A 21,869-nucleotide genomic window follows, 5' to 3' on the forward strand; every position below is an offset into this window, starting at 1 on the left:
AGACAGACAACAGGACCACTAAATGCATGTTTCATGCATAAAAAAAACAATGCAATAAAAAGTTAAGTTTGTACATTACACAAAATGGGTCTAACCTCTGAAATAACCTCGCTAAGCACCAGACGGCGCAGTTACACAACATATCTTTAATTCCCGTTGGATTTCAGGTAACTCTAATGGGATAAAACAGGGGAACTGTGTGTTCGTACAAAGATTATCCTGCATGTTTGTTGAGTGGGTTTATAGACGCATCTTCTGCTGTTTCAGTGTCAACCCAAGAGGTCGAGAGATTCGGATAAAATAAATGTTTTAACGTATTCGTCTTGTAAAATATTAGCACTTGTATAATTTGTACTTGAGTAGTGATTGTGTAATGAAATCTTCAGTAATGAGATCACGGTAAATAATAAATAATATAATGAGGAGGTCCTGACTGGGAGCCCAGGCAGCGCCAACGGTAATTCCAAATGGATCTGGAAGCGCCTGTCAACCGTCAACTGACACAAAGATCGTATAGGAAAACACAGAGGCATAGCTCTTGCTTAGTTTTTGTCGCCGAGACAGAGTGGCCATTATTTTATACTTGGTGGCAAAGCATGGATGGACGTATTAAGAGAGCTAATAATGTTGACTCAATGACACTTTTGTTTTTTTCATTTCCCAACTTTAACTTAACATTATTGTCCTTAAACGGTAATGTGTCCTGCAAACAGATTAAGAAGGTGAAACACAGTACCCAATTGAACATAAATAAAAATGATATGCTAAAATCCAGTGCACAATTTATGTCAGTGACAGCACAACATAAATAACCACATTGAGAACATGAGAACATCCAGCCATCACCATCAAACCCAATCAGCCAAGGTTAAAACAACACCTGACTAGCAAGACATTTTGATACAAAATATTTAGTCCAAAAATCCTCCCTCCCATTCTCATTGGATTAAAGACATTTTTTAATGTCCTTAAATTAGAAAGAAAATAGACTCACGTTAAAGGGCTCTTCTAATCATTTTGGAAGATGTGGCCCTTTTTTAATATGTCACAAGGTACTTTCCTCATAACCCAGAATATCTGTTTTTCCCCTTTTCTCATTTTATTTTTGTTATCAATATAATATTTTGTATTATGATAGTGACAACTACTCTTTCTCTGTTAATGTTAGCTGTAAAACCCAATTAACAAAGGGTCTGGGGAAACCGGGCACATGCGCGCTGAATTAGTGATCCATCATTTCCCAATATAGAAGATCTTTGTGGGAGGCAGTAGTATCTGCGTTGAAGGAAAGCTCCGTCCTCTCCCACTGGCTGCTATGACCTAGCTACCGGACGATACTTTCTCCTTTCAGGACTGACCGCTGCGTTTGAAATAGTTTTGTTGTAGCGTTTTGGCAATCATACATTCGTACAGTTGTTTATGGTTGCATTGCCGTGACTTTTTAATCGTAGCTGCTGGCCTCTGAGGCTAGCTGGCTAGCAGAGCAGTGACAGAGTGGAGCCAGCTGGTCGGACAGAGGTACAGTAACGTTAGCGAACAAGCTAGCTAATTAGCTGGAAAGACTGGATTACTGTCTTTAATCAAAGAGAGCGCAAGTCTGCGGTTTTACCCACTGCGGCAAAATGAAGATAACTGTGGACTTCGAAGAATGTCTGAAGGACTCCCCACGGTTCAGGTGAGTGATGACAACCAGGCGTTTGTACCGGTTAACAGTTTATTTATCACTGGGAAAAGTATCCACTTAGCTGCCTGCTAACTCAAGCTAATCAGCAGTAACCAGCTAACGTTAGCCGTCTGCTGCCTGCCACTTTTCTATTTTTGTCCCAGGAAGATGTGGCCAGCCGGGGAGGCTGACTGCTGAGTAGGAAACCAAACATAAACTCACTGACCAGTGTGGCAAGCACATGAGCAGTAGCAAGCTGTTCTGGTGTTTGTTTTCTGTATATAAATTATGTAAAGATAGGAATGTATATCAAAAATGAATGTAGGAAGTCACAGTCATGTAACAGTAGCCTTCATTTGCCATTGTTAAATAGTCAAGCATACAGTACGACACTGTATGATTGTATAACACCCTTTAGTCAATCAATCAGATTGTATTTGTACACTTGTATCACTTTTCATACATATAAAATGTAACACAAAGTGCTTCACAGAATCCACACAAATCGAGAAATGGCGTTGTAATTAATAAAACACTCAATAATAATAACAGCATTCACTAAAAATAAAAAAACAGGAGCGGAGGAAACGCTATCATAGATCTCATCAATTTACAGTGAGAAAATACCAGAATTGGATATAGATAAAAACTCCAACTTAACATACACCAAGAAGTGAAATAAGCTAAATGCATGGATGCATAGACAGATAAATAAATGGATAAATAGATGAAGTTAATTAAAAAGCCAGATTAAAAAGATTGGTTTTGAAAGTATCAACATTCTCTGCTGCCCTCAGGTCCAGATGTGTGCACCATATAGTAAGTATAGGATGCCATTATTGTGTGCAGTACATCACACTGTTACCACACTTTCTTATTTAACTGGAATTAAATACTCTTGTCAGCTTGTATTGGCAGGACAAGACACTAGGGCTGCAACTAACAATTATTTTCATGATCTGTCAGTTATCTTCTTGATTAATCAATTAATTGTTTGGGCCGTGGTAAAATATGGCCATCACACTTTCCCGAAGTCCAAGGTGACATTCAGATAGACCAAAATTGTTGCTTAAAAAAATTACTTTACTTGCTAATTACTTTTTTGTGACCACTCAAATAATCGTTTTAAGCTGTACATGGCTCACACTGTATTCTCACACTAGACACATTAGGTGGTACATCTTAAAACTCCTCCATTTAATTGGTAAGTATTTGCATGAAGTGAATAATGGTTGAGTACTCCCAAAAGCGTAAATGAGCTCTTCAGCAGTTTTGTCAGGTGGTGGGTGTTCACGTAATGTATTCCGGGCAGCAGTGTCACTTGTGACATCATCTCTCACAACTTTTTTTTTTCCCCGTCTCAATTCATCAAACTTAAAAGCTGTGTAAAATAGGATCTTTTCCCTCAACTTCCGCCTCTCTCACTTTGCGTTTTCCAGAGATTTGAGAAAGCGTCTCCCCCAGCTCCCTTTGCTGTTGCTGCAACATCCTGTCTCACAAAGACAAGGAACAGATGTTGACATTCAGAGGTTTTAATAAAGGGAAACTTTCCAGTCAGCTGTGTTACTTGAAGTTGGCCTGTCTAACACTCTAGTGACCTACTCTCCTGTGTATTACTGCGTGGGTATGAGGATCTCAGTCATTATTATTATACTTTTATAAATTTCTTTAAAGCAAGGCAGTTAGTATGAATGCAACTTTGAAGTTAGCCTTGGGAATTTTCTTTCTGTTCTGGTTTGCATCATGATCACCATCCTCATACTCACCATTGCTTGATTCCTGATAACAGAAAGCGCTGAGTCACTGCAGACAGCTTGAAGTTGTGTATGTCAGTGATGTAGAGTTTATGAAACAAAGCTAGGGAACTACTTCAGCTGGACCGCAGTCAGAGGATGTGGTGAACTGTCATTGTTTGTGTGAAACTGAAACTTTTAACTAATGACAACCAGTCCACAATTGATACCCTTTTCCCAAATGATACTTCTTCCCTATTAAAAGTCAATCATTTGTGTTCAAGGCTTGATCCCCGGTTGTTAATAAATACAAAGTAAGTCAACCGTCGACTCTGTGTTTAAGTTATCCTCCATTATGCTTTCCACGCGGCTGACTGGTCCGGGCGAAGTCTCGTGACTACACACGTGGTAGAATGTTTTAAGGAGAAAGTAGGCCTATCAACAGGAGTAAATTATCGAAATTATCGTTATGGGAGAAAATACGTCGATAACCGCTTCAGAATTTCAATGTCGATACATTTTCGATTAATCGTCCAGCCCTACTCTTCAGTCTCCAGCCTAAAAAACAACGGCAGTCTATTGAATAGATAGGCTGGTAAGATGTGAACATTCACTAGCCATTTGGCTGGTGGACAAAAAAGTTAATTTTGAACCCTGATCTCCAGTCTGTGTGTTATCATGTCAGGTGATAAGAAGGCACTTCCAGGATCCTCTGCAACCAGGAGTCCAGCTAAGCATATTACCACAGCTCTATATTTTTAGTGCCCTTTGTCCTTTAGGAAAGTCATCGCTCACAGTTTCCTGACTGCAAGTCCACCGTAGGTTCATCCTGATGGGTTGGGACTGAGCAGAGACTTTCACAGCGCAGTTTTTCACTGCGACCACCATCGTTTTACTCTTATTTTTCCACCCCCACTTGTTATGTTTGGCCAGAGAAGAGGACATAACGAGAGAGAAAGAGAGAATGGATGAAAACATACACCAGCGTGGAGCAGCTCTCACTCACTCAACATCTGTTTCCATTTTGGTGTTTGCTTTCAACTCTGTGCCAGAGAATATGGAGCCCCCAAATGTGGAGAGGGTTGTTTTCAAGTGGTAATTTGGCACACCCCACTTTTTTTTATTTATTTTTTTTGCTCTCATCCTCATTTTAGTTGGGAAGCTGTCTTTGGTCATAAACCATGCTTTCAGCCCAGAGGAGAGATTCACTAGTTCAAAAATTATGTATTTCTGGCAGTAAACCCTCGTATCCTAGTTTTCCACTTGAGAATAGACATTAGGCTCAGCCTTTCCTGGCTCCTCTTCAACTATGAGAGTTGAAAAGTCCCTTCAGAGGGCTGTGGCTTCTCTCCCCACATGTATAGGAGTAAATGTTGTACATTTTTAATATGCCTTTATATCCTGCAAGGTCCCAAAGGAGGCTCACATTTGCCATCATATTTTATTAAGTTAGCAGTTTGTTTGTATTAGTAGTTTTAGAACAGTAATGATGACAGTTGGGTGACCAAAACTTTGAACATCTGTAGAGCTGAAATATTACAATATCCTATTCTAAATAGGCCACACAAGGAAGCATAAAGATAGAGATTAAAAAATGAAACCTCACAAGAGTAAGATGGATATGTTTTTATGCCTAGTCGACATAAACTGCCCAGAAGTTAGCTAATTGCTATACTTAGCAGCAACCTTTTTCCCTGTCTTCACGCTCCTCTTAATCATGATAACCTGATTGCTCGCTCCTGATTGATTCGGAGCTCGGCCGAGTGCCATGATATGAAGTCATTGGTCGAACAGCCCCGGTTGCAGTTTCCCCTGAGTCATTGACGGCAGCTGTAGAGCCAGCAGATCACTGGCAGTCTTCTCCAATACAGAACCCACCCAGAGCCTGATGAGGAGTTCTCATACTGCAATACTCCCTGAGTAGTTTCCCATCAGAGTCCAGCTGCAGGCTCGTTAGCATGCTGGGCATGTGTGTGATTTAATTGAGCTGCGGTTTGTTCGCTTTTAATGGTTATTAATAAAGGAAATTAACAGCTAATGAAATGTGAGGAGGACTAGCTGTACTCCTGCTGTATTGGTACTGCTAGACACAGTTGTATTTCAGTAAGTATGGGGCAGCATAGCAAATAAAATTCTTTGAAATTAAATTGAAAAAAATATGCTGAAGATTAATCGATAATAAAAATAATGGTTAGTTCCACCCCTAGTTTATAGCCGTCAAAGTCGTTACTCCTGTTCTACATTTTTGATGATCACTCAATCTTTAGAGTAGATTATAAAAATGCTGTAGTTATGACTCTCCTCAGTCTGTGTTTTTCCTTCTTACAACTTGTCTAAGACAGAGGAAGTCTGAGGATGTACAATATACAAAATTGGCCTAACTGTTTATTCGTAACTTCCCAAGAGACTGTGTAACTGTTCATCTTTAAGTAATGACCTCATCTTGTTAATGTTGTTGTTGAAGCTCGTGTGTCTAATGGTGGGTTTTTACCCCAGCGGGACGGGACCCCCCTCCATATTACCACTGCTCCGCTCTCTAACAATTACAGGATCTACGTCACAGCGCTGAAGCTCACCCCATTCTTCACATTTCCATCCACACTAACAGATTCAAAGTGTTATTGTAGAATGTATAAGATAAGACTGTAGATTAGATACAAAAAAGCGAACCTGTAAAAATGTGTAATCTTCTTTCTTTACATAAAAACATTAGTGAAAGCGGAAGCACCAGAGGAAGGAAGAGATGACAAACACAACTGGACACTTTACAAAACATAATTGGAAAACATCAAAGAAAAGTTGTAATGTGGAGCTGTTCAACTGTCACACATATTAGGGCTGCAACTAACGATTATTTTAATAATCAATTAATCTGTTGATTATTTTTTTCGATTAATCGATGAATCGGATAAAAAAAAAAAAAGCATTAATTTACATCAACTCAATACATACTTACATACTTGTTTTAGTTAATAGTTGTGTAAAGGTAAGTAACCCAAAGAGCAGATACAGACAACACGCGCACACACACACACACACACACACACACACGTTCACTTGAAGCTTATTCATTAAATTATTACCATCATTGTAGTAAGTGTGACTTAAGTTCATTTGTACACCACATTTAAACACAGCTTAAGATGACCAAGTGCTATAAAATGAAATCAAAAAGTACAACACACACAAATATATTTGTCAACAATAACGGATATGGGACAAAGCACAGAATATATACATGATGAAAATTAATGGGCCAAAAAAGGCGAGTGAATAAAAACGTGTCTTTAGTCCTGCTTTACTACTGTTATTAACGAGCTAACGCTAGCTTGTCATGCTAGTCAGCTGGATAACGAGTAAACACCACACCAGCACCACTGGAGGGACGTTACGTTCCTCACTTCAGAACGGAACAAAAGTAGGATTGTGTAGTGACTTTACCCTGCTGTTGAACTCCCTTCCTCCTCATCAAGGACTCCAACATGTTTACATTTTAGGTGCTGAATCATCACGTGGTGCGCCCGTGCCATGCCGTGTCACTTTTGCTTATCTTGCAATTAACACGTTTTTGATTTATTTAGTGTGAAATGCTCCCACACCTTGGATGACTTAGGTCTGGAGCTGGGGGTAAACGATTATTTATTAAACGATTAATCGGGCGGTTATTTTATCGATTAGTCGACAAATCTAACGACTAATTGGACGATTAATATAACGATTATTTTTCTGTTGCTCGATTAATAAAAACCATAATGTATCTCAAATAAATACCAAAAAATTCTTAATAATATATTTTATTAAACAATTTTGCACAGCAAAAAATCTTCTGCTTTACACAAAATAAAATAATTAGTTTACTGTTATACAAAATGAAAGGCCAGCCTGTTTACTCTTTTACAGTACCAACATAACTCTCTTGTTCAAAAAAATCAAGTTGTAGTGCAAAAAAGAAAAACACTGCAGTGCACAGTACAGACATTCCTTGGATTGTTTAACACAACATAACAGTCCCAACATAAAACCTGATGCATAATCAAACTGACTCTCTTAACTGCTTTTCTGTAGGTTTACATGCTAATGCAGCTGTGCACTTTGGTGGTGCTAGGCAAACCAACGCATCTTAGCTCTCTGTGCAGTTTGTTCGTGCTAGGTTAGTAGCTAACGTTCACGTTAGCTAACGTTAGCTACTATAGATAGCTGTGTTCTGCAGCTGTAAGCTAGCTACCATTCAAGCCAACATTAGATGATAACTAACGTTAGCTAAACACAGCCGCCTAGGCGCCAGTAGCTAGCTAACGTTAACGTTAGCTACTAACCTAGCACGAACAAACTGCACGGAGAGCTAAGATAGTTAGCTAGCACCACCTAAGTGCGCAGGCTACACAACACACTACACAAACATGAAATTAATTTAGCTAACGTTAGTACTTGGGACTATATTTTAAGTATTCCCATACCCTCGATGATTAAGGGCGAGCTGTTTTTTTAGGACTTCTTCTTTTCATGGGGCTTTTTGCAGGGCTTTGTTGGGAATTCTGTGAGGAGGTTGCTGTTTCCTGCAATGTTTTGGTCTCCCACATGTGTGTGTGGCGAAGCGTCGACGCAAAAATACGACGTCGACGTAATTTTGACGTCGACGTCATCGACGCGTCGCTGCAGGCCTACTTAGGTCGTACTGATTTCTCTGCCTCCGCCGTGTGTTTCAGAACAACGTTAAGGGTCTCTCCGGTCTCTCTCCGTATTTCCTCTACCCCCGCTCTGCTCTTTTTTTCTTTTCTTTCGCTCCGCACTCAACTCAATTGCTTTTATCTCCGCGACTGAGTGGCGTGTCGCGCGACACAACGAATTGATAATGAAATTCGTTGCCAGCTTTTTTAATAATCGACTTTTATTGATTTTGTCGATTCGTTGTTTCAGCCCTAACACATATCTAAATTGGATAAGTTATAGTCGTTTGGAACTGGAAGTAAGCCTGCTTTGAGCCAACTGTGGAGTGTAGGAAATTATAAATATGGGATTAGACTCTATTTTGGAAGATACTTAAGTATTAAATGACTCAGTTTGGAACTGGGGTTTTATGCCATTAGGGCTGCAATTGACAATTATTTTCATTATTGGTTAATCTGCCTATTATTATCTTGATGAATAGATTTATCGTTTTGTTTAGACAAAAGAAGAAAATTATCATTAGAAAATAACTTTCAATTTGGAGAATTGTGAAAAATATGCGAAGAGCAGATGGTTTTCGAGTGTCAGCTTATGTCTTGGAGTGCCGAGGTCTGTGCCCAAGGCCCACTGAAGACTATTGTGTTGGGAGCGTGAACAACAAACCTGTTTAACTACCTCACTACTGCATGCAGCGTGTGCACAGCCTGCTGGCCTGCTGCCAACAGCCACACAGAGCCAGAGAGGCGGCACTCTTTGTTTTGCTTCATGGTCACTGAATCACTGCAAAAGAATAAGGTGTCTTCGTTTTTATAGAATATGTTACTATGTAGTCAGAGCTGTAAGTAAGAGTCGGAGGGCAAGTAGGCTTTGTTTCTGTTGGTTGTTGGCAGTGTAATAATTTTAGTCACCCACTTTTATAAATAACACCATTTTATGTACATGTTTATCTAGAGTAACCACAATAACACAGATTTGAGTGGATTTCTGGGCAACCAAGTGTTGGTGCCATTTCTACCAGTCATAATTTAAGGTAGTATTGTGTGCTGATCTATAGTACGTATAGGCTAGATCATACAGTGCCTATAAGTATTTCTTTTCACTTTTTGTAATAGATTACAATTTAAGTAATTTATCAAGCAAACATTAGCTGGTTCCACCTTCTCCAATGTGAAAATGTGCTGTTTTTCTTTTTTATACAGCCTAAATGTAAATATATTATTTTTGTGTTTTGGACGGTTGGTTAAAGAAAACAAGCAATTTAAAGATGTCACTTTGGGAAATTATGAAGAGCATTTTTGATTTATGTTTTTGACAACTACACTAAAAGATTCTCTAACTGACAAAAAATCCTATTGACAGCTCTTATAGGCTACTAGCTTACATGTATAGTAATGTAAATAAGGCAGAGTGACAGTTTAAGAAGTGTGGCCGTAGTGTGATATTATTTGATATTGCTACTCATTCAAATACTGACAGCTAATTATATTAAATGGCAACGTTTTATTTACCAGACCAATATAATCCAAAGCTTCTCTTCTAGCTGTACAGTATTGTGGATGTCTGTCGGCCATATACTGTGGATCAGCGGCCCTTTAGCGTGATCTTGGCCAACTTAAAGCAAAATAGGACCCAAACATTCCCTCAGTAATGCTGAATCGGCCTCTTTCTCACTGATGTGGTTTACGAGGCAGGCTTTTTTTCTTCTTATTTTTATGCGCTGTAGTCTCCTTCATACCACACGTCTCTCTTTATTTAGCCCTAGCTTCACCCTCACACCCAAACAGCACTTAAACCAGGATGTCTTAGTTCCCCAATTTATATTGTTCCATTTAGTGAAAAAGCTAGTCAGCTAATCATATGTTGCTGTTTCGTTATACTTTCCTGCTGGAAGTTACCCCTTCCACACTAGCTGTGTCACTCTCTTAGCTGTAAAGGTCAACAAATGTGGTGAATGTGTAAAACCAGACAGTGTGTAGTCACAGCAAATATACTTAAAGCTGCTCACATGAACTCTGGAGCATTTACTTCTTTAATACAGTTTTATTTGACATTGTATTAGGAGTTAGAAACAAGGAGTCTATTAAGTTGACAGAAAATGTGTCTGCAACTACTTTGATAATAATCCATTAGTTTGAAGTAATTTTTGAGGAAAATGGCCAGAATTCACTGGTTCCAACTTTCTTAAATAGTAATATTTTCAGGTTTTCTTAAGCATGTTAAGACAGGAAGCAGGGTGTATTTTAAAAGGTGACACAATTGCATACTGAGTCAATGGAAAGGCGTTGTGTCCATCAGTAGTGGCGCAAACTGACACAAAGATGTGACCACACAAGTTGTAAGTGTTGGTTGGACTCAGAAAAAAACCAAACAACAGCTCATTAAAACTCTATCCTGAACCTGACAATGTTTGGTCTGTAATCAGCAGCCTAGATAAATGAAATACAAAAACACAAAATATAGTGGACCTGTTTGATTATACAGTCAGGATTCAGAGCTCCATTCCATGTTTCAGAACAAATTGCACTAATGATTTTGCTACGAAACACTGGATATTAAGGTAGCCCCATGAGTGTTGTCTGGTTTATTAAATTCATTGAGATGAGATTGTCCACTGATTACATCTTTACCAACTAAAGCCCTCCTTACTTGCCTGCTTTGGCTGCAGCTACTGCTTCTTTTTAGTTTGCAGATATCAGTTTGGTCAGAATCTCTTCGCACTGAGAGCAAAATACCTGCATCATCCGGGCTGTCTGCTTGTATAAAAAATGGATCTTCTTGAAGTCTAGAAAATATATAATGGCTACATCTCTTATTTAGTAAGACCTTCAGATGTCTGAGAGTGTTCAGATAATCTCTGCCATGACTGAGAGGTCATTACAATTATTTCTCATATCCTTCAGCTGACTGCTTTCTTCACCCCAAAAAATAGGGGGTTGTGGTTCATTAGTTATGCTTTTTCTTTTCTATAGATATTTTTTTTTAATAAACACTCAACTATTATTACAACAACCATTATTACTGATGTATTTTCCTTAATACACATTACCTACAAGCATGAGAAATATATTATTCGCTCCCCTGTCCAGTTAGTGTCAGTTTAGTGCACCTGCAGAGCTGCAGCCCACCAAACTCAACTCCTTTATCAGCCTACTGTGGTCTCATGTTTTACCTGTAAAACCCACATTTTTATGCCTTTTTGATGTTTTCACAATCACGCAACATCTCTACTGTTGGGCTGTTACCAGCACTGTCAGCCAAGGAGATATTCACACTGGACGGCAGTAGAGGAGATTGTACCAGCGTCTGGTTCTAAAGTAGTTTAGCTGACATTCAGCACTGGAGCTGAGAGCACCAGAGAGAGGTCAGTTTAAGACAAGGCTTGGTTTGTAAAGTTTATAGACCGACAAAACTCAAGTCAAATTTCAGCGAATCAATGTGCAGCTTTTACTCTAGATTTTTCATTATTGACTAGGGGTGGGGGGGGAAATCGATACAGCATAGTATTGCGATATTCTCCGTGGCAATACTGTTGCAATACACAGAAGCCAAGTATCGATCTATTATTATATACAGTGAGGAAAATAAGTATTTGAACACCCTGCTATTTTGCAAGTTCTCCCACTTAGAAATCATGGAGGGGTCTGAAATTGTCATCGTAGGTGCATGTCCACTGTGAGAGACATAATCTAAAAAGAAAAAATCCAGAAATCACAATAAATGATTTTTTAACTATTTATTTGTATGATACAGCTGCAAATAAGTATTTGAACACCTGTCTATCAGCTAGAATTCTGACCCTCAAAGACCTGTTAGTCTGCCTTTTAAAATGTCCACCTCCACTCCATTTATTATCCTAAATTCGATGCACCTGTTTGAGGTCGTTAGCTGCATAAAGACACCTGTCCACCCCATACAATCAGTAAGAATCCAACTACTAACATGGCCAAGACCAAAGAGCTGTCCAAAGACACTAGAGACAAAATCGTACACCTCCACAAGGCTGGAAAGGGCTACGGGGAAATTGCCAAGCAGCTTGGTGAAAAAAGGTCCACTGTTGGAGCAATCATTAGAAAATGGAAGAAGCTAAACATGACTGTCAATCTGCCTCGGACTGGGGCTCCATGCAAGATCTCACCTCGTGGGGTCTCAATGATCCTAAGAAAGGTGAGAAATCAGCCCAGAACTACACGGGAGGAGCTGGTCAATGACCTGAAAAGAGCTGGGACCACCGTTTCCAAGGTTACTGTTGGTAATACACTAAGACGTCATGGTTTGAAATCATGCATGGCACGGAAGGTTCCCCTGCTTAAACCAGCACATGTCAAGGCCCGTCTTAAGTTTGCCAATGACCATTTGGATGATCCAGAGGAGTCATGGGAGAAAGTCATGTAGTCAGATGAGACCAAAATAGAACTTTTTGGTCATAATTCCACTAACCGTGTTTGGAGGAAGAAGAATGATGAGTACCATCCCAAGAACACCATCCCTACTGTGAAGCATGGGGGTGGTAGCATCATGCTTTGGGGGTGTTTTTCTGCACATGGGACAGGGCGACTGCACTGTATTAAGGAGAGGATGACCGGGGCCATGTATTGCGAGATTTTGGGGAACAACCTCCTTCCCTCTGTTAGAGCATTGAAGATGGGTCGAGGCTGGGTCTTCCAACATGACAATGACCCGAAGCACACAGCCAGGATAACCAAGGAGTGGCTCTGTAAGAAGCATATCAAGGTTCTGGCGTGGCCTAGCCAGTCTCCAGACCTAAACCCAATAGAGAATCTTTGGAGGGAGCTCAAACTCCGTGTTTCTCAGCGACAGCCCAGAAACCTGACTGATCTAGAGAAGATCTGTGTGGAGGAGTGGGCCAAAATCCCTCCTGCAGTGTGTGCAAACCTGGTGAAAAACTACAGGAAATGTTTGACCTCTGTAATTGCAAACAAAGGCTACTGTACCAAATATTAACATTGATTTTCTCAGGTGTTCAAATACTTATTTGCAGCTGTATCATACAAATAAATAGTTAAAAAATCATTTATTGTGATTTCTGGATTTTTTTTTTAGATTATGTCTCTCACAGTGGACATGCACCTACGATGACAATTTCAGACCCCTCCATGATTTCTAAGTGGGAGAACTTGCAAAATAGCAGGGTGTTCAAATACTTATTTTCCTCACTGTATGTGTAGGTCAGTCTGTCTGCTTGACAATCCCATTTTGCAGCAATACAATTAAAGTGAGATGAGCAAACAGAGAAATGTATCTTTTTAGATAAAACAGATGTCGACAAAGTTTCCTTTTGGGGACGTTATTTGAAATTGGGAAACATTTGAAGTTGGAAAAAAGGGTAATAAATTGCAGTATATCATAGAATATTGAAATATGTTTAAAATCACAATAATATCGTATCGTGACATAAGTATCGTGATGATATCGTATCGTGAGGCCTCTGGTGATTCCCACCTCTATTATTGACCAAAAATGAATTCAGTGCAGGTCATTGATGTTGCACTTATTTCTGTTGTATCAACAAAGATGTGTCCTCACAAATTATGTTGGTGCAACAAGCTATGCTAAAATGTATACAACATAAACCATAGTTACACTCCTCTCAGAGCTACTTATGAACTGACAACAAACTTCTAGAGCTTACACTCTTCAATATCATGTTTTTAGAATTTGGGATTAAGAGATTTAGGTTTGTATAAACTGTGTGATTTCCTTTTTATTTGTGCTTCGTCACACAATGACTGAAGGACATTGTGTGACATTGGCTTTAGCTCTGTGTAGCTTGGTGGGTAGAGTGGTGTGGCCCTTAAGGCCAATTTTTATTTCCACAACTGCCACTGCCTCTAAATCATATATGCACACATATGTGATTTCCAACAATCTTTGGGTAACAGCATTAACATAATAAAATCATATCCCCTGATTTTCTTATACCAAGTCATTTATAGTTTATAAACCTGAGCAGCAGATCACAGGCCTCTCGGATAGAGGTCGACCGATATGGTTTTTCTCTGGCCGATGCCGATGCTGATCTTTAGAAATCAGGGTCAGCCGATGGCCGATATTTGGCTGATATGTGCTTGTTTTTAAACCTCTATTTGAAAGATAAAACGTAACACTAATATACACAGAATTTCTCAACAAAAACATTTATTGAACACTTCACCAATCTACACTGTATAGGTTAGCCTACTTCAATTAAAAATGTATAATGTAAAAACATACTGTAGCCTATATTGTATAAATAATGTATGAAAAATATATTAAATAAACAAAACAGGTAAGAAGAAAATAAACTTTGTCAAATAAACCTTTCAATGAAAAAATAAAGTTTAGTGCACTTATCAGCTTTAAACTTCTGAGAATACAAATCTGCTTCACAGAAAGTGACATATTGTTAATCTCAACACTATTTCCTCCTAACTCCTGTTGAATCACATCAGACTAGGGCTATCTAAAGTCAGTTCTTGTTAGATCATTGTTCATTTGTTGAAGTGTTTTATCTGTGTTTTGGGGACCCTACTGTTAGCCTACATGTCCTGTTGATTTCCAGATTTCTGTCATTCAAACAACTCTTAGTTGTAATTTAAAACTCATCCAGCCAATTTAATAAAATTAAGGGTTTTATTCGTGCTCGAGTCCATAGATGCACTTAATGGATACAGGCACGGAGAACTGAAGGCTCTGTTAGCAACGATTAGCTCCGTTAGCGGTTAGCTCAGTTAGCTCCGTTATAGGAGTGGATGAGACTGCCACGGACAGGGGTAACAACCAGACTCTGATAAATGACATTCGGGGAGCTTCCACAGCGGTGTGGCCGCGGTGTTTTGTACGGTTTTATTAGTACAGTTAATCCCAAGGCAAGAACACCAGCAACATGCTACTACTAACAGTAGCGTCTGAACCTGAAGTGGCTGTGCGAGACACACTGCGCGAGAATTCACGAGGGGAGGGGCTGGAGGCAGCTGGTCTGGGCGCACTGTAAAAAATGTCGCCTATTCATGTTTTTAATACTATGCTGCCCGCAGATGCGCCTGCTTATTAATCGGCTTGATATTGGCCGATGCCGATTATGTAAAAAATTGACAAAAATCGGCCGATTAATCGGCTCTCGGATAGTTCACTCTTCGAGATGCAGTTGCAAAGGTGTTATCTGTGGTGTCCATACGTCTCTAGATTCTCATAACTGCCATATGCCTGAAAGCTCTAGCAGTATTATAGGTATAATAAACTCTTTACCTACTCAAGCTATGAAGAAAATTGCCCTACTTGCTCTTTGTTCAGGCAATCCTGGGTGCCACTCTCATTATTTGAAATTTCAGATGATTCATGATTGAACACCTTTGACTTAAGTGTTGAATAGTGAGTTAAGAAAAAGCTCTGACCCCAAATGGGACGTATGTAATGGACTATATGTTTTGCACAGTGTTACAACCCTGCCACAATCCTAGGGCCCCATTTGGAAATCATTCACTAAAACCAAATACTCAGCCAGGTTGAGGCCAGATATGGAAATAGTTATGGTCACCAGTCAGTATCATATACATATACAGTATCAATATCAGTTGAATTTCCAGGCTCAGGACTGCTGATGTCTGAATTCCCTCACTTTGTCTTCTCTATCTCGATATATGTATAGAAATGTGTGTTATTATCCAGACTCTCTGCTGGACATGCTCCAAGGTCAGAGCTGTGAGGCAATGGCCCAGATTTTCATTTTGCCAGGGCCCCTCCTTTTCTTATCCTCTGTCAGCACTTTCACAAGTTCACCCTGCAAGCTCAAATTACAAGATTAGAAGGAAATAGTCATGTTTTTGTGGTTGCATAGAAAGCGAAAGAGTGAGAGCGACTGACTGACAAAGGATTGAGTTTCCAAGGCTAATTTGTCTAAACCATTGTTGTTCCAGGGAAAGATGGCTGAATGTGCCTAACCAAAAAGTCCAGTGTATAAATATAGAAAAATATAAGAATAGCCCAAATCCTGTCAGTCTGTCAGCAAAACAGTCATCATCTGGGTGATACATCAAAGAAATAGACTTTGCCTGTAGCAACTGACATGCTAACATAGCTTTCGATCAGGATTAGTGCCTCTGTGAAAGAGGCAAGCTCTTAATTGCTTTTGACACTATTTTGCCCTCCTCTACTTTAACCCTTAGTTCATTCCACTGTTTGGGTTCACAAAATGTCATAAAACTCTACAATGATACAACTCTGTGACACTGTTCCCATATTGCAAGCCTTTCTCTCAGGTTTTTTGAATTATGAAGTGTAGAATATATAATAAATTGATTAAACTGATGCCAGTTCATGCTATTAACGTTTACGCTTGTGTGTAATAATCAAAGTACACAAGATGAGTAAAGTTCTCTTTGACATACAGTACATCCTTTATGCAGTGTAGGTTTAGCACCTAAGGGACCAGCACTAAACATATTTCGAATTGGGTTTATGTCAGTTTCTGCAGACGTTACAGTTTGGTTATGGTATGCCAACATTTCAACTTGCTGAGCGAGTTGCTGCCTGTTCATGCTTTTCTGTTTAATTACTCTTAGCTGCAACACAAAGTTATTTACTTCTGGTAGCCAGCAAATGAATATCGTATATTTAATTTAAACATGGCAAGGTTTGAGCTCAGGTTCAGCAATAGAGCACCACTCCTGAAGATAGTGAAGCTTAGAGTCTTGGTCATGGACTAAACGATTCTTGGCTCCATTGAGGCCAGACTCAGACAGGTTTTTTTTATACCAATATCAGCATTCTGCCTGATATTTATCTTGGTTTCATTAAACATATTGGTGTTCCTAAGTTTAGAGATCTCTAAAATGATTTGCTCAATCTCTGCTTAAATATACAGTATTCTTTATTAGTGTATTCAAATAATTGAAGGTTCCAAAGCATTGTTACTTGCTGATGAAGAACACATGTAAATAAGACAAATGCATTGGAAATGTAGAATCTGTCAGATATATTTCAGTCTGTACAAAGTATAAGAATTTGTCTTCAGGCCGTTACAGACCAACCAGACAGCCGACCGTTGGCAGAAAAGGCAGTTGGACTGATCAGTCTCCCCGAGTTGGCCAAAAAAATGCCTCGGCACACACCAAAGCGACGAGACTTAATACGTCTCCATAACAGCAGGCGGCGCTAATCTGTATTGTCGCCCAAAAAATTAAAACCGGCAGCTGATTGGACGAACGTGTCACGTGGGTCTGGCTGCTGCTTCCGGATTTTCGATTTTTCAACCGGCCATCATGGCGACTCATTCAGAATGCGATCTCATATTGTACTAAAATAGTTCACCGAAACATGTTTCTGAAAACATTTTAAGCGAGAAATAGGCCACGCAGTTGCTGAATCTATCTACATTTCAGATTGACAAAGGTCAGTTTAAAAGATTTTCGTCAGATTTTGAGAGACTTACCATGGATTTCCACAGGATGCAGAACGTCTGCAAACCGGCTCCGCTGCGGAATGGCTGCGTGTGCCGCAGTCCGTCAATACCCACCAGGTCCGGATTTGTTGCGTAACGGCTGCGGCCAGCCAACCACGAGATCTCGCGAATTGACTTATATGACAGGATGTAGTTTCTATAAAACAGAACCACAAAACCAACAACAGTTTGTTTCCATCCAGAGGAGTAGAAGGGAAACAACTCTCTGCTGTGTTTTCAAGGTGTAGTGCAGGGAAAATGACCTGCCGTGAGCACGGTGTATTTTATTTTGAAAAGTAACCGGATGTTTTATTTTGTTTCTGTGCTCGACTTCCTGTCCCGCACAATCTGAATTGTGCTGAATTGCTGCGGAGCTCTCCGTCGTCCGTCAAAAATAGAAGCTCTGCGTATCTGCTCCGGAGGGCTGCGGACTGACGGAACTGGGACGGAGTAGGGACGCAGACGTTCTGCAGTCAGTGGAAATGCACACATTGACTTTAATGGAAACCTAATGACTCCGTCGACGCTCCGTCGACGTTCCGCAGACGTTCCGCAGACTTTCCGCATCCAGTGGAAATTGCCGGTTAGTCCCGCTCATCCCGCTTGCCATTTCCGGGTGAGTCATGACTGCCCTGCCTCCGACTGAGCATGTCAAATCGGCCAAAATGAAGGCCGACAGCTCCTCCAATGGACGACGGCACAGAACACACCGAACAGACTCGAGTCACTGACCTCGCCAGACTGTCCAGCGGCCGATTATCGGCCCGGTGTGTAGCTGCCTTTAGTGACCTCAAGCAGTACTTTAAATTACAACCTTCTTCATATAAAAGACAACAACCTCCAAGCTGCCTTAAGCTCAAAAGGTATGTGTTGATAGATATAGAAAGTTATTTAGGTGGATTTACTGTAAATATAGTGACGACTACTAATAGAGACAAGTCACAATAAAATCAAAATTTTACTTATGTTGCTTAGGACTCTGGTGTTCCCTGCTTTGAAATAATGTTTTATTGTAGTAGGACTTGCTATTGTTAAAAAAATATACAGACACCAATACAATGCCTAAGATTAATATTAAGTATAAAACACATTATACACAAACAGTAAAAACACCGGAATCATTGATCCGAGCACGTCTTGCTGAAAGCACTCAGTGAGCCTCTTGTTTTTCCCCCGACAGTGACCAGATGTTGGCAGCTGTAAGTGTGACACCATACGGAAGAACAAACAGCTGGAGGGGTTTTAGGAAATGCCACCCGCTGCTACTGCAGGGTGTCACTCTTAATCTCTTAATCTCTTAACATCTTGGACAGAAAGGGACAGAGTGCTCCAGCTGCACCAGTCAATGACGTAAACCATTCCAGTGTCATCCATAGTGTAGAGAGGAAACTTGCCTTTTTGCAGGTATTACCACTAAACTGTTGTAAATGTGGAACATGCATCATCAAAAAGCCACAACTTAGCTGTAGGATATAGCTGATGATATAAGACTAAACACCATACAAAGGTTAGTACTGTGTCATACATTCAGTTTTTATAATGTGCAAACAAAGTCCAATAAGCATGCTCTTCTCTGGCTCTCTGTTATTCTTGCAATGGTGCCTATTGCTGCTTTGTGTTTGGATAGTACTTACTAGTGTGATGAGCACAAACTGCCCTAGTGTTGTAATTATTAGGCACACGTCTATGGGCACACCTGAGTTCAAGCACAGCAAGCACCGTGTATCCCTGAGTAGAGTAAACTATAAACGTATCTTCATAACATTATTAGTGGTTTATTGTGTTTTACCCTTTGTTGTAAGTTTACTGTGTACAGTAGGAGAGCCACTTATCAGACGCTTATGTTTCTTTCCTACACTGGAGTAAGGTCATATATTATTTTCATAGTCGATTAATCTGTTGAATTTTTTCTTGATTAATCGATTAGTTGTTTGTCTCTAAAATGTCAGAAAATGGTGAGAAATGTGGATCAGTGTTTCCCAAAAGCCCAAGACAACGTAAGAAGAAACTAGAAAATATTCACATTGAAGAAGCTGGAATCAAAGAATTTTTACTTTAACCTTAAAAAAGATGGCTATAATTGTAGAATGTGGGCGTTTGATGAAATTTAATTGTTACATTTAACTTGAAGTTCCCCCTGTATTTAAATCATCAGGATGTTGATATAAAATGCAACAGTTGGGCAAATATTTATCCCATAATCATGCATGATGACAAAAATCTACCGAGGTCATCAAGACATGATGTCAGGAATACTTGTGCTGTTCTAATGCTTATATGCTTATGCTGTTATTTGCTTCCCTTCTACCAAGGTCAATAAAGAGTATCGTCATGTAGAACATTAAATGCCTTAGCTTTTGAAATAAGCTGACTTTATTTCATTTTAAAACATTCTTACTTCATTAGTCTGTATACAGTGAACGCAGGACATATGATAACTAGGAAGATGATGATAATAATGTGGCAAAGACCGTAAACCAAAGTGGCACAGAGGGACTTCATGTTCCTCACACAAAGATTGCCCTGCAGTGTGTCTTATCTTCCCTTTACCACCTAGCATATACTGTAAATGCTTCTCAATGTCGTTGAAGTTGATAGTATTGAATCATGGTTACAGTTGATTTCAAATGCTTTTTTTCTTTCCTCACAGAGCCACCATAGAGGAAGTGGAGGGGGATGTGTGCGAGTTGGAATCCAAGCTTGACAAAGTCAGTACCACCCATGAAAAACATTGTTCAATTGTTCATTTGTTCTACTGTGTGAGCGAGCAGCGACAGTGGCCATCCTGTAAGTGGAAAGTTGCAGGTTTGTCCCTGGCCTTGTCCCCGGCATAGCCCCTGGAAGATTGCCTTTGAGTAAGACTCATAACACTGCGCACCTGGCCAACAAATATGTGGGTGTGTATATGAAGAAATGCCCCCGTTACTGTAGTATGTGCTGTAATTGGTCAATTTACTTCCATGGTTCCTAAAAACCATGACTCACTTAAGTGTTTCAGATGTATAAGTTATTCTGAAGTTGGAGCAGATCACATCTCTGTCCATTGCCAACACAGTGGTATAGCTAGACTAAACTAATAAACCAACCAAGCAAACTAGTGTTAATGAGTAGATGTGTCCTGCCCTGATAGCAAACCAATCCCTCTTCCCAATGGATCCCCGCACAGCTGAGAGTGTATTCACTAGCTGAGGGCGAGACCTCGAGCTTGGAAGATCCCAGTTCATTGTTTCTGTACTTAACAGTCTTACAGAGTCCCACCCTCCTCCTCACCCCACCTCTGTGACTCAGCCGCAGCCTCACTTGCTCTGGAGAGGAAGGATCTGCTGGAGAGTGGGTGTGTTTGTGTGCACGAGTGTGTGTGTGTGTGTGTGTGTGTGTGTGTGTGTGTGTGTGTGTGTGTGTGTGTGTCTGAGTGTATACGTGTTGATGGGTGGAGTTGAGAGACAAGGGGCTGGAGAGTCCATAGTTCAACATTTTCTTTGAGCTTCCTACCTGCCATACATATACACACAGCCATGTCACCAAAAGTAAACAGACCTTTAACTGAGCTAATATTAAATCTGCTCATAAAAGGGCTATTTTCCTCACGGACTGGAGACTGTAACAGTGGCTAGCTGACGTCTTATTATGAAGCTTTGGATGTGCTTACAGGTTAGGTTGAGGTCAGATTTGATTGAACTGTGAGGGGTGCTTTTATTTTAAAGAAATAATGTGTCCACAGTTCCTTGTTATTTAAACTAATAAAATAGAACAACACTGAAATGCAGTATGTACCTGAAATATTTCTGAACTACATTTTATTGAAAAATTAACTACTAATCAAACAAGCACACAAAAAAGTCATAAAAACAACAAGCTCATGTAAAAAACCCTCAAACATTCAGTTGCCAGTTCATTAGGTACTTTAGACATTAGTTTTAGCTAGGTGTACCTATAAACTGGCAACTGAGTTTACACATGGAACAGAGCATGGGTGCTGTGGAGAAAAGCAGTGGTAGTCGAGTCATAATTGAAATTAGTGAACTTCATTAAGTATCAAAAAGGGTTTAAAAAATGTTTAACCTCCATGTGAGAGAAAAAAATACAATAATAATTTGTCGTGGTGGAAAATGGTGCACCGACAGAATGTGTGGGAAATACAGACGACTATGATGGTTTGTTTAAGTGGATGGGTGTTAGCATGTGTTTTTAGATAGAAGATTATCAAGACCTGCTGATATGTAATAATATGAAAAATCTGTATGTTGTGTTTTTGAATTGAAATGCCACATTTTGAGTGATGGCATGATTTAGATTAGTTTAATTTATGACTAAAATAATTTTAATTTCTGATTCAAGTCCCTAATTTACTTGAGGTTTGCTGCAAAAT

At 39.7% G+C, this 21,869-nt stretch overlaps 1 protein-coding gene across 5 annotated transcripts in view; it reads left to right on the forward strand.

The window, feature by feature from the left end:
* Positions 1–1,248: 1,248 nt before the first annotated feature.
* Positions 1,249–21,869, forward strand: part of LOC116055374 (arf-GAP with coiled-coil, ANK repeat and PH domain-containing protein 2) — a 55,057-nt gene continuing 34,436 nt past the window's right edge. For 4 of the 5 annotated variants that reach the window (XM_031307341.2, XM_031307346.2, XM_031307342.2 and 1 more), the window contains exons 1-2: positions 1,249–1,675; positions 20,151–20,208. In XM_031307341.2, the coding sequence (XP_031163201.1) occupies positions 1,623–1,675; positions 20,151–20,208 (111 nt within the window). In that variant the 5' untranslated portion in view covers positions 1,249–1,622. The remainder of the gene's footprint in view (positions 1,676–20,150; positions 20,209–21,869) is intronic. The other variant, XM_031307345.2, reaches the window with a different exon arrangement.

The sequence above is a fragment of the Sander lucioperca genome, chromosome 11, assembly GCF_008315115.2.
Source record: "Sander lucioperca isolate FBNREF2018 chromosome 11, SLUC_FBN_1.2, whole genome shotgun sequence".
Lineage (NCBI taxonomy): Eukaryota > Metazoa > Chordata > Actinopteri > Perciformes > Percidae > Sander > Sander lucioperca.